We start from the raw sequence: 14,049 nt of genomic DNA on the forward strand, positions 1-14,049 counted from the left end.
CGAAGGTGAAGACGTGGAGTCAGGAACGAGGTATAATGCATACAGGAGACTCTAGGGCGAGGTACGAGACCGGCAACATGGAGCGCCCTACACAGCCCACCCGTGGGGCTGGTCACGGACCACGACAGAGGTTGCTGCAGGATACCAGGCTTTCAGAGAGTTCAGGAATAGGGTAAGGGTTTCTCACAGATTTAGGAACGAGGTGCAAGGCTTGCATCACGAAGCGCCCTACTCAGCCCGCCCATGGGGCTGGTCACGGACCACGACATGGCTTGCCGCGAGGCACCAGGACATCTTGAAGAACAGGAACGAGGTGTTAGCTTTCAGGAGATTCAGGAACAGGGTAAGGGTTTCTCACAGATTCAGGAACGAGGTGCAAGGCTTGCATCACGAAGCGCCCTACTCAGCCCGCCCATGGGGCTGGTCACGGACCACGACATGGCTTGCCGCGAGGCACCAGGACATCTTGAAGAACAGGAACGAGGTGCTAGCTTTCAGGAGATTCAGGAACAGGGTAAGGCTTTCTCACAGATTCAGGAACAAGGTGCAAGGCTTGCATCACGAAGCGCCCTACTCAGCCCGCCCATGGGGCTGGTCACGGACCACGACATGGCTTTCCGCGAGGCACCAGGACATCTTGAAGAACAGGAACGAGGTGCTAGCTTTCAGGAGATTCAGGAACAGGGTAAGGCAGGTAGCTGCAGTACAGGCAGTCTATGGCAGGGTTTGCTGCACACCGGCAGCCTGAAGCAGGGATTGCTGCGCACCGGCAGCCTGAAGCAGAGTATGCTGCACACCGGCAGCCTGAAGCAGGGATTGCTGCACACCGGCAGCCAAAGGCAAGGCAAGGCATCAACTGGACTGGAACACGGGATCGGATTGGAAGACAGGCCGAAGGCAGGAACATGGACAGGCAAACATCAGGGCTGGTACATCAAGCAGACATCGGGACTGGAACAGCAGGTAAACATCAAACGAGACGAGAAGCTCCAACAGAGAACGAGAAACACTGGACCTTGCAGAAGGCTGGAACTCAAGGCAGCTCCTGGAACGAGGATCTCAGGAGTGACCAACTCCTTGCGAAGGCAAAGACAGACTGACTGCAGAGCCCTTTAGTAGGGCTGATGATGACAACACCCTGGGAGGAATCAGCAGGGGGCCACACCTGGCTGGCCCTAGAAGAGGAGTAGAGAGGCGCGCGCCCGCGCCCTAGGAAGCTGGAGAGACAGGCTGGAAGCTGGTGGCGTCCTCCCGGCCACGTGGAGAATCCAAGGAAGACAGGCAGGCAGCGGAGCAGCCCTGCCCTGAAGCTGGAGAGGTGGCAGGCTGCTTTAGCGGCTCCCAGCCGCGAAGACTGAAGCAGGAGTGAGGTAAGGCTGACTGCAGGGAGAACCAAGGGCTGCAGGCACCGGCAGGGACAGCTCCCTGCCGGGCGAGGACCCAGACTGCAGCACGGGCACCGGCAGGGATGCCCTCCCTTTCGGCCAAGGACCCCGGGAAGGCTGAGAGACGTCGGGGAGGCCCAGAAGCAGCAGCGAGGAGCCTGACCGCGAGGGAGAGCCCGCGGCAGGTCGGCCTCGCCGCGTGGAGTAGGAGGCAGCCCGGGAGGGACCCGGACACCGCAGCAGGACCGCCGCAAAGGCAGCAGCATCAGCGGCCCGACTGGCCGCATGAAGGTGAGAGCCTGCCCGCGCTCCTCGCAGGCTGGATCGCAACCCTCATGCATGTATATATCTTTGGGAAAAAAAAGGGCAATCTAGGAGCATTCTGGGGCAGGGCCTTAAGTTACACACACATTACTTTTTATAGGAGGCTTATGTGTATTAATTTGGGAATTTATTCACATAATTTAATCCTAATTATCTTGCACAATTGATAGCAGACATTATTGTTTACTATTGGTTGGGTGGGAGGTCTGGGTGAGCTGGTGGGGAGTTCAGAGGGGAGAACCAGGAGGGTCTCGATGACTTAGGGAAGGACTGTGTAAACTGGTGGAGGTTTCGGCAGATTGATGATTTCAATTATGCTCACATGCTTTAAAATAAACTGAATTCCATGTGTAAACAGGGTTTAAAGTAAACAAGTCATAATTTTTTATGCTCATAAAATATAATCACGTATGTTTTTAATTAGGTAGGAAAAGTATGCATGACAATGCATTGCAGATATTCATGCATAAGAAAATATACGCTTGTATGTGCATACCTAATATGCTCAGGTTATAAAATACTGTAGTAGATCTCTGTGAAGCCATATATATGGGGGCACATGTATTTGTTTGAAAGTTATCCTTCACATGTTTAGCATTTTGTTACAGAGGCCACAGTACAATCCTAAGAAAGCGGGGACTATTGCCATTCATAAACGCATGGTATTTATCATAGCAAACTGACTTCAGCCAGGTTTCTCTGAGACTAAAGGATCATTGTCCAGGCAGAACTGCTGCTTTACATTATAGCACTTAGAAAATATCGTCAGGGGACTTCTACTGGCACTGAGCTACTCTACAAACATTTCTAGTTTGAATGCTGTGGCATCCTTGAATGTAATACACATTTTTTCAAGAAATACTTACTTATATTGTGACTGATCTTTACCTCCAACCTCTGGTGACCACAGCTTTTGTAGCAAAATTCTTATAATGTGGATGAAAAGTAAAAAATTCACCTGTGAAAGAACAAAAGATCCTCTGTAGGTCAGTCTTCTTACTAAGAGCACAGCAGGGTAGAAAATAAAAGCACAGCAGGTTAGTCACTGCAGTGATGTTCAGTTTTTTCCTGTTCTTTCTGCCAGAACATGTTGGGCTCTAGTTTAAAAAGGAGTCAAGCAATTGACTGCTATTCACATTTGTACACTTGTATTTTGGCAAGCCTGAGTCTTTATGATTTCCTGACTCTGAATTCAAAGACTGAACACTACTCCCACCCTCCCAAAAACAAAAGCAAAAATAGTATGCAAACAGTGAACATGCAAATTCCATAGAATCAATTGCTTAAGTATTTGTCTTGCTCATGTTTGAAAACAGAGCCCATCTACTTCTCATCTTTCAATCTTCATGCATCTTTCGGGACTCATGACTAGCTTCAAACTCCTTTTCCAATAGGCTGACAATCAAGAGTGGCTATTTAGTTGGGGGAGGGAATGCTTTAAGAAAATTTTGTTTCTGGGTTGTTATGCAGGGAGGGGATAAGAGGATGGGTTAATTAATCAGTTGGGTGGTTGGTAGTTGATGAGGTATTTACTGTTCAGCCCTTCACTGAGCGAGTGGGGTGGAACTGTTTATTTGGTGTTTGGTGTTTTGATTACACTGTTTTTCTGTTTTGTTATTTATTAAATATTGTGTAATTTTTATAATGTATTGTTTTGTATTTGATTAATATGTATTAATTATTTAATGAATTGTTTTGTATCTGATTATGTACTTATTAAGTATCAGCCAATAAAGGCCTTTTGGCTGTCCCCTCCATTCGATCAGCTCATTGAAGTGAGGTAAGAGACAGAGCTATTTCAATTGCAAGGCTGAAGCTTTGGAATTCTTTGCCACCTGTCCTGAGATTGCAGGCTGATTTTAAATCTTTTAAAAAACATCTTAAAACATGGCTTTTTAAAAAGGCTTTTGAAGGCTGCAATTGATATGAACGATCTCTACACTCATTAAATTTGTTGCTGATAAGTATGCGAGATTTGAAAGAGTTTCTAATGATATGCCTGACAATTTTTTGTGAAAGGAGGCCATTTGCCTTTTTATTCCCTTTATTTATTTTTTTGCTTTTATCTTAATTTATTTTAAATTAATTTTTATTATGTTACCAACTATTATTAATTTGATACTGTTAATGATTTTTAGTGTGTATTTATAATTCCATCTCTTTGTTTTATATTTATTGTATCTTTATTTCCTTTGTAATGTAAACCATTGTGATAGTACACAGAACAACGTTATATAAAAGTTTTTAAATAAATGCAATCCCAGTGCAATCCCAGTGGAGAAGGGGGGATCCAAAAACTTCCCCACTCTTCTTAAGCCAAAAAATACAGTAAAGTTTAGACTGGATATCTCTTCTGCCTTCACTGTCTCTCCCAGCAGGATCCATCACTGGTGCTTGCCCACCTAGGGTTTAGAGTGGGCTCACAGGTCTTTGGTCCCCTGGTGGGAGTTCTTTTGCCCCTAAAGGGTATTAAGCTTAAAAGTCTATCTTTCTGTAAATTGTAAGAAGGACTCTCAGGCAGGGAGTGCACTGGGAGGTGTCACTTTTAAAACAAACTCCTTTGTGATAGTACACAGAACAACGGTATTTACATTTTTTAAATAAATAAAAATAAATAAATGTATTATTGATTTTTGTGAAACACCTTTTTTTAGAAGATTGTCACTCTATAGGGTACATAACTTATTTATATCTTCAGGGCTGCTCCGTCTAACCATTCCAACCCACGCTGACTCTCATGGGAGTCCCCACCTAAGTGTGGAAAAAATACATCTTTACTCCTTGGCTGCTTCCTCAAACTGAACTCCCTGGTGTATTAACATGGCTGGGCTAAACAGTCTTCAGGCACCTAAACCAGACTCTCCAGGTAGGAGGGACTGAGGGGTATGGATGGCTCTTTACAAACCGTGTTTTAATGACAGGTCAGTGACATCTGGTGGTCAGACCAGGAGGTTCTGCCACACTTGAATGCATTGATTTGCATTTGATTATATATTTTTGTATTGATGTAAACCACAGTGGGTGCCCTTTGATGAACCAGAAAGGTAACATATAAAGCTCAGATTAGATTATATAACCAATGTAACTGGGATCAATCTCCTCCCCCACTCCCCCTCCTCCAGCCATGAGCCCATCACCAGTAAAGCCAAAACATGCATTATTGAACAAGATAGCCATCACAGCTTTATTAACTTACCTGACATAGACACAACCTACTGATATGTGATTACCTGAGCTTGCTCAAGTCAAATATCAAGCTGATGGAGTCCACTTGCCATATTACTAGCTGAGGAGAGCCTCATGAGTTTAGTCAACCAAACCAAATGTAAATAAGGTATCACAAGTGCTGCCCTGGCTCTCCAGCATATTAGTAGCTAGAATACTCCCATCCAGCATGATAACCCCACCATATCCATATGAATTAATGTTCTGAGAATATCCTTGTCCCACCAACCAGGGATGCCACTATTTCCCATCCAATTACATTTCTATGAGAAGTACCAGACCACTAAATCTTTCTGCTGTAATATAAGCAGTATCACAATTTATAATGCTTTTTACAGAAAATCTTGCTTACATGTTCATGGTGCCTTTACCACTATCAGTGATGCTACTCAAATTGCTGCTGGTGAAATGCTATGGACACTACAGACACATCAAATTTAACATACTGCAATAGAGACACCAATAAGTATCTTCAGTTATTTCTAAAACAAATCATGAGGCATACTATATAATGTATAAAATACACACAACGGTTTTGATTTGTAGGGACACCCATGGTCCCTCATATAATTAATATATATCCTAACCCATGTAGGAGGGGTTTCAATTACTCTATAACAGGTGTCCCCAAACTTGAAGGCCACAACCCAGTCGTGTTTTCAGAATTTCCACAATGAATATGCATGACATCTATTTGCTTGCACTGCCTCTGTTGTATACAAAGAAATCTAATGCGCATTCAATGCAGAACTCCCCAAAACCTAACTGGATTGCAGTTCTCAGAGATGAAATATGGGGATCTTCTGGTTTATAAGTAGGGTGTTATGCTCAGGCTTGTGGACCCTTGGGCCGATGGGAGGGTGGAATTCCTTAGGAGGAAGATCCGTAGGTTCTCCCGTCGGGTGGCGAGGCAGGAACAGAAGACGTGACCAGAGACTGGAAGTCCGCGATCCCCCCAGGAGGAACCCATAGGGACCCGGACCGCTGGGACTTAGGTGGACCTTTGGGAGGTCGAGCCTTCGGTGCAAGGGCTGACTGGAGCTTCACCCCTGGAAACCCGCAGTCCCCCAGGAGGAGCCTGTAGGGACCCGGGCCGCTGGGACTTAGGTGGGCCCTTGGAGATGATGGTCAAGAAGAAGTCCAAGGTCAAGTGCCAGAGGGTCGTCGCTTACCAGTCCGAGGTCACACACCAGAGAATCACCGCTTGCCAGTCCGAAGTCAAACACCAGGAATCACCGCTAGCCAATCCGAAGTCAGGAACCAGGAACACCAAGACGAGACAGGAACAAGGATTCAAGACACAAGAACTCATCGAAGCAAGTAGACCTGACCAACCATGGAAGTTGCCAAGTCGAGGAATGAGCAGAGGAAGCCTCCTTTTATACTTCCTCTGCTCTGGCTCATAGGGAACAGCTGGACCTGGTTAAAGGGATCAGGTCCTTTTAAATCTAATGAGGAGGCGCGGCCTCGCGCCTAAAGATGGCGGCAGCCATCTTGGATTTCCTCCAGAGGTCATGCTGCAGGTCGCCGCGAGGGAGGAGCAGGGACGGCTCCCCACCCGGCGGCCAGAGCGGGGGCCCGCACCGAAGCGACGGGCATCGGGTCAGGGGTCTCCCCTGGAGTTCCCGTTGGGGGTCGCCGTCACGGGCAAGGTAGGGGGCCGCGCTCATGGCCTTCCGCAAGCGCGGAACACAACAGTACCCCCCTCTTTAGGGCGCCTCCCCGGAGGCCTGGGCCTAGACGGGTGGTCTCTGTGGAATTGCTCAAGCAAGTCCCGGTCCAAGATGATGGTCAACGGCTCCCAGGTGTTTTCTTCGGGGCCAAACCCCTCCCACGCTAACAGGTACTCCCATTTCTTCCTATGCTTTCTCACGTCCAAGACCTCCTGGACTTGATAGGTAAGGTCGTCTTTGGAAGCAACAGGTTGGGGAGTCGGAGGTGTGCTGGAAGGCCACGATAACACCAGAGGCTTCAAGAGGGAAACATGGAATGTGTTGTGTATCTTGAGGGAAGGCAGCAGACGAAGCTGATATGAAACGGTACCAACCTGTCGGATGATGGGAAATGGCCCAATAAATCGCGGGGCCAGTCGCGCTGATGGCAGCTTCAGGTGGATTAACTGCGTGCTTAGCCATACCTTTTGGCCCGGTCTGAGAGGCAGGTATGGTCTTCTCCGCTGATCGGCATACCTCTTTGCCACCTGACTAGCTTTGTTCAGCGCACGCCGTGTGGAGATCCACAGGCGCTGTATGTCGTCCGCAGAGAGTTGGGCTACCGGGGACGTAACAGGAATGGGAACTGGCAGCGGTGGACGGGGCTGCTTCCCATACACTAAATGAAATGCCAAGGATCCGGTAGCCGTGGAGATATGAGAATTAAGCGCAAATTCTGCCCAAGGTAGCAGACTTGCCCAGTCATTCTGTTTCTCATTGACATAAATTCGGAAGAACTGCTTTAAGGTTTGGTTCGTTCTCTCCGCAAGACCATTGGCCTGTGGATGGTACGCCAACGTGTAGTCTAATGTAATGTCGAACTTCTGACAGAAGGCCCTCCAAAACATGGCCGTGAATTAAGGACCTCGGACCGAGAGAATACTCCTTGGTAGGCCGTGCAGCCTAAAGATATGCTGGACGAACAGCTGGGCCAGCTGTGGTACAGACGGCAACTCTGGGACGGGCACAAAGTGTGCCATTTTGCTAAACCAGTCGACGACCACCCATATGACCGTGTTACCACTGGATGGTTGCAGATGGACCACGAAGTCGGTTGCCACATGAGTCCATGGTTCCGATGATGCTGGTAAGGGCTGAAGTAGGCCTGGGGTCGAACCGGGGATTCTCTTGTGACGAATACATGCCTGGCAGGACTCTATGTAAGCCTGGACATCCTTGTTGACCTTTGGCCACCAGTAGTACCGGCGCAGGGTCTGTAAGGTCCAGGATTGTCCTGGATGACGGGAACAGCGGGAATCGTGAGCCCATGCCAGGACCTGTTTCTGCAAGTGTGGCAGGACCAGAGTTTTTCTGGGAGGGATGGTCGTGGTAGCAGACAGAAGGATGCGTGACAGCTCGATGATGTACTGCGGTTCATCAGAATTCTCTGTAGACTCAAAGACCCATGACAAGGCGTCAGCTTTGAGGTTCTTCCTGGCAGGTCGATAGCGCAGGACAAAGTTAAAACGGGTGAAAAATAACACCCAACGTGCCTGCCGGGGGTTGAGTCACTGCGCTTGATGCTGGTATTCGAGGTTTTTATGGTCCGTGTACACTGTAAATTGGTGCTGTGCCCCCTCGAACCAAGGGCACCATTCTTCTAGGGCCACCTTAATGGCTAGGAGCTCCTTGTCACCGATGGCGTAGATCCGTTCTGCCGGGGAGAACTGACAAGAGAGGAAGGCACATGGGCGTAGCTTGTGATTCTCTGAAGTCTGGCTCAGAACGGCCCCTACACCCTCTGAGGACGCATCCACTTTGATGACAAATGGCCGCTGCGGGTCTGGATGCCGAAGGCACGGTTGTTGCTGGAACGCCTCCTTGAGACGACGAAAGGCGGTCTGCTCCCGGAGGCCACTTCTTGGGGTCCGCGCCTTTACGGGTCAGGGCTGTCATCGGGGCAACAATGGATGCATAATGTGGTATGAATGATCGATAATAATTTGCGAAACCCAAGAACCGTTGGAGTGCCTTTAGTCCGGATGGCTGCAGCCATTCCTGAATGGCTTTCAGCTTCTGGTGGTCCATCCGGAATCCTTCACTGGAGATGATGTACCCCAGGAAGAGAAGGGACTCCTGCTCAAAAAGGCACTTTTCAAGTTTCGCGTACAGCTGATGTTCTCGGAGGTGTTGCAATACCTGGACGACGTGCTGATGATGGGTAGTCAGGGAGTCCGAGAAAATCAAAATGTCGTCCAGGTATACGACCACGCACTTGTACAAGAGATCACGGAGTATCTCGTTCATGGTGTTCTGGAACACCACTGGAGCATTACAAAGACCGAACGGCATCACTAGATACTCATAGTGGCCGTCTCGGGTATTGAAGGCCGTCTTCCATTCATCACCCTCCTTGATTCGGATCAGGTTGTAGGCACCTCGGAGATCCAACCTAGAGAAAATCCTCGCACCTTGCAGCCGATCGAAGAGCTCAGAGATGAGGGGCAGGGGGTAACGGTCCTTGACCGTTATAGCATTCAAGCCCCAGTAGTCGATGCAGGGGTGAAGGCTGCCATCCTTCTTCCCGATGAAGAAGAACCCAGTCCCTGCTGGGGACTTTGACTTTCGAATGAAGCCCCTCTCCAGGTTCTCTCTGATGTATTCTGTCATGGCCTGCGTCTCTGCAGGCGAGAGGGCATAGGTGTGCCCCCGAGGAGGCTCAGTCCCAGGGAGGAGGTTGATGACGCAATCGAAAGATCGATGAAGCGGAAGTACCTCGGCCTTTTGCTTCGAGAAAATGTCTGCGTATGCGGCATAGGGGGCCGGCAGGCCCTGAAGACTGGTGGAGGCAATGGAACAGGAAACTGGAGTCACTGGCTGGAGGCAATTGCCGTGACAATTTGGCCCCCAGAGAAATAGCTGCAAGGTCTTCCAGTTGAACTGAAGCTTGTGTTCCTGAAGCCAGGGAAGACCCAGGACGACCGGATGTATGGAATACTCCAAAACATAAAATGGCATCTGTTCCCGATGAAGGATTCCAACTCTCAACGAGACGGGAACCGTGGTGTGTGTCACGCGTTCCGGGAGAGGTTTCCCTTGGATTGAGGAGATAACCAACGGAGCTGGAAGATGAACTTGTGGGATCTTTAAGTGTTCCACCAAGTTTTCATAATGAAATTGCCGCCGGCGCCGGAATCCACCAGGGCTAAGGTGTAGAACTCACCGCCAGCAGATGTTAACGCCACAGGTAACGTTAGTGGAGGTGAGGGTGAAGTACGGCCCAAGAAGAGACCTCCTTCAGGTCCTAAGCCCGGGAGTTTCCTGACCCTGTCGGGCAGGTGGCTATTTGATGGCCTGCTGCTCTGCAGTAAAACAAAGTCCTTCCTTCATGCGCCGCCGGTGCTCTTGTGGAGAGACTCTCCCACGACCCAACTCAATGGGCTCCTCGGCGGGTGCTCGAAGGGCTTCTGATGCACTCTTGGAGGAAGGCTAAGGCCTTCTCACTGTGTTTATTTCTGGAAGGCGAAACCGCATCCAACGATCCACTCGATTGGCCAATTCTATCATGCCATTGAGGTCGTCTGGGAGTTCCTTCGCTGCTAGCTCATTCTGAAGGCACGAGGCTAGCCCTTCCAAGAAGATCCCGTGGAGGCAATCTTCTCTCCAATTCAGCTCTGCAGCCAGGGTGCGGAATTCTGTTGCATATTCAGCCACTGTCCAAGTACCCTGTCGCAATTGGAGCAATTCTGAGACAGCAGTGGGTTTGCGGACAGGCTCATCAAAAATCTTCCGGCAAGCGGACAGAAACTGATTCAAGTTTCCAAACACAGGGTCTCTTCTCTCCCATAGATGAGAGGCCCAGATCAAGGGCTTTCCATCGAGCAGGGACATAATGTAGCTGGTTTTGACCAGGTCGCTAGGAAACAACGCAGGCAGCAAGGAAAAATGGACCTGGCACTGGCTAAGGAATCCCCGACACAACTTCACGTCTCCGGCATATCGAGAGGCTGCCGGGAGTTGCGTGGGAATTACTTGCCCCAGATCGCCCACGGAGGCCTGGACGGCACCTTGCTGAGTAGGGCAGTCTCCTTGAGCCACAGGCGGGGATGGCAGCATGGGGTTCATGGGCCCTAATGCCTCGAGTTATTGGGTCAGGCCCTCCACAGCAGAGACCAGGGCATCCAGGTTCTAGGCTTTACGTCTGCCTGGCGGGCAGATACCTCCACCGGGTCCATGGACTTGGCAATCTGTTATGCTCAGGCTTGTGGACCCTTGGGCCGACGGGAGGGTGGAATACCTTAGGAGGAAGATCCATAGATTCTCCCGTCGGGTGGCGAGGGAGGAACAGAAGACATGACCAGCTGACCCTCGGCACTGGAGGCAAAGGTGACTGTAGAGACAGATGAAGAGTCATGATGTCGAAGAAGGAAGTGTGTTTTCGCCACTGGAAGTCCGCGGTCCCCCCAGGAGGAACCCGTAGGGACCCGGACCGCTGGGACTTAGGTGGACCTTTGGGAGGTCGAGCATTCTGTGCAAGGGCTGACTGGAGCTTCACCCCTGAAAGCCTACGGTCCCCCTGGGAGGAGCCCGTAGGGAACCAGGCTGCTGGGACTTAGGTCGGCCCTTGGAGACGATGGTCAAGAAGAGGTCCAAGGTCAAGTGCCAGAGGGTCGTCGCTTACCAGTCCGAGGTCACACACCGAGGGATCACCACTTGCCAGTCCGAAGTCACACACCAGAGAATCACCACTTGCCAGTCCGAAGTCACACACCAGGAATCACCGCTAGCCAATCCGGAGTCAGGAACCAGGAACACCAAGACGAGACAGGAACAAGGATTCAAGACACAAGAACTCACCGAAGCAAGTAGACCTGACCAACCACTGAAGTTGCCAAATCGAGGAATGAGCAGGGGAAGCCTCCTTTTATACTTCCTCTGCTCTGGCTCGTAGGGAACAGATGGACCTGGTTAAAGGGATCAGGTCCCTTTAAATCTAATGGGGAGGCGCGGCCTCGCGCCTAAAGATGGCGGCGGTCATCTTGGATTTCCTCCGGAGGCCATGCTGCAGGAAGCCGCAAGGGAGGAGCAGGGACGGCTCCCCACCCGGCGGCCAGAGTGGGGGCCTGCGCCGAAGCGACGGGCATCGGGTCAGGGGTCTTCCCTGGAGTTTCCGCGACGGGTCGCTGTTGTGGGCAAGGTAGGGGGCTGCGCTCGTGGCCTTCCATGAGCGTGGAAAACAACATAGGGTCTTTTGTTTTCATTTTTTTTTCCTCTGAGTATATATCCATCTTTCTTATAGCAAACAAAACTGGCAGAAAAAATCAGTGTAAAAAATGAGCCTTTTGTTTCCACTGATTTTCTCCCATTTTTGTTTGTTATAATAAACACTGATAAATTCACAGGAAAAATAAAATAAAAAATGAAAATGAAGATCTCTATTGGAGTGGTACAGCCAGAACTGATTTTTTTGGTTAGGCCCAAGCAAAGGTTAACATGGGTGATCAGTAGGCATACAGGTCTGAGCTTGAGTTATGCCTTAGCATGCACCCTACAATATATTTCTGAGTACTCTGCAACAGCTGTTATGCATCATGAGAGAAACTTAAAATATTTTAACTCACTTATTTCAAGCACTCACCAACATTAAAAATTTCTTATTAATCTTTATTAATTCATTTTATATTTACTGCAGTTTATAAATGCACACGAAGAATATTATATAAAAAACAAATAGCACATAGCAAATATCAGATCCTATCAATCATGCATTAAAACAAATATCAATGTATTCTTTTAGGAATCCTCTTTCCAGAATTGTAGATATCATCACAACTCCAATAAAATAGCAATAATCATAATAATCGTAAGAAAGGTTCAGAGCAGGTGGAGGAGCGAGGAAGAGAGGAGGAGCGAGGGAGACCAATTACCTGGACTTTAAGTGTCGGTGAGAGCGAGGTGAGCTACTTACTGAAAATTCTTTACCCGCTGAATCCCGAAGCCTGCTCACGGAGAATTCACTAATTGCTGCACGCTGACGTCATCTAGGGGCGACTGGCTCTTGCATAAAAGCCAGCCCCCTTCGGCGTATTCTTCGAGGAGGAGCGAGGGAGACCAATTACCTGGACTTTAAGTGTCGGTGAGAGAGAGGTGAGCTACTTACTGAAAATTCTTTACCTGCTGAATCCCGAAGCCTGCTCACGGAGAATTCACTAATTGCTGCACACTGACGTCATCTAGGGGCGACTGGCTCTTGCATAAAAGCCAGCCCCCTTCGGCGTATTCTTCGAGGAGGAGCGAGGGAGACCAATTACCTGGACTTTAAGTGTCGGTGAGAGCGAGGTGAGCTACTTACTGAAAATTCTTTACCCGCTGAATCCCGAAGCCTGCTCACGGAGAATTCACTAATTGCTGCACGCTGACGTCATCTAGGGGCGACTGGCTCTTGCATAAAAGCCAGCCCCCTTCGGCGTATTCTTCGAGGAGGAGCGAGGGAGACCAATTACCTGGACTTTAAGTGTTGGTGAGAGCGAGGTGAGCTACTTACTGAAAATTCTTTACCCGCTGAATCCCGAAGCCTGTTCACGGAGAATTCACTAATTGCTGCATGCTGACGTCATCTAGGGGCGACTGGCTCTTGCATAAAAGCCAGCCCCCTTCGGCTTATTCTTCGAGGAGGAGCGAGGGAGACCAATTACTTGGACTTTAAGTGTCGGTGAGAGCGAGGTGAGCTACTTACTGAAAATTCTTTACCCGCTGAATCCCGAAGCCTGCTCACGGAGAATTCACTAATTGCTGCATGCTGACGTCATCTAGGGGCGACTGGCTCTTGCATAAAAGCCAGCCCCCTTCGGCGCATTGTCGCCGTCCCGGCACATCACCCATGGGAAGGGCGACTATATTGAAATCGTGAGTGGAAGAATTGAATTGGTTTGAACTGATTTCAATAAGATCAACTTGAACTGTGAGTCAGAACTATTTTCTTTGTTTTCCTCTTCTCCCTTGCTCTAAACCTCCATATACCACTAGGAGTAAGAAAACAAATAAGGAAGGTGAAGTGTTGGAAGTTTTGAGAACTGTGAATATATTTCCTGTTAAATTTATGCCTCATACTAAGAGGAAGGCTAGGATTAGGGAGGTAACAACTTCATCTCCCAATCCTATGCCTATCCAAACACAGATATCATCTTTCTACTCACCAGCATCTATAAAAGAGCCGGTGGACTTGGCCGCTGGGGATTCTGCCACGGAGCGGGTGGTAGAACCCATGGCTGAAACATCTTTAACACCAGGCGCCCCTAAGACTCCTCCTCCTCCACAGATTTTTACTTCTGGTAATGATTTAGTCAATTCTTTTCTTGAATTAGAAGGAGAAGGAGACCTGGCCAAAGAGGGCCAAACTGGATCCATAATCTCTGAGGATAACCAAGCGAATATAGGAGAAACAGAAGAGATAACAATGAGCT

The 14,049-nt window shown here is 49.1% G+C and overlaps 1 protein-coding gene across 1 annotated transcript in view; it reads right to left on the reverse strand.

Annotated features, from left to right (window-relative positions):
- The window catches only part of VIPR2 (vasoactive intestinal peptide receptor 2), a 299,702-nt gene that overhangs the window by 14,539 nt on the left and 271,114 nt on the right, over positions 1–14,049 (reverse strand). The window contains exon 10 of the mRNA XM_029588516.1: positions 2,576–2,667. Within this exon, the coding sequence (XP_029444376.1) occupies positions 2,576–2,667 (92 nt within the window). The remainder of the gene's footprint in view (positions 1–2,575; positions 2,668–14,049) is intronic.

The sequence above is a fragment of the Rhinatrema bivittatum genome, chromosome 2, assembly GCF_901001135.1.
Source record: "Rhinatrema bivittatum chromosome 2, aRhiBiv1.1, whole genome shotgun sequence".
Lineage (NCBI taxonomy): Eukaryota > Metazoa > Chordata > Amphibia > Gymnophiona > Rhinatrematidae > Rhinatrema > Rhinatrema bivittatum.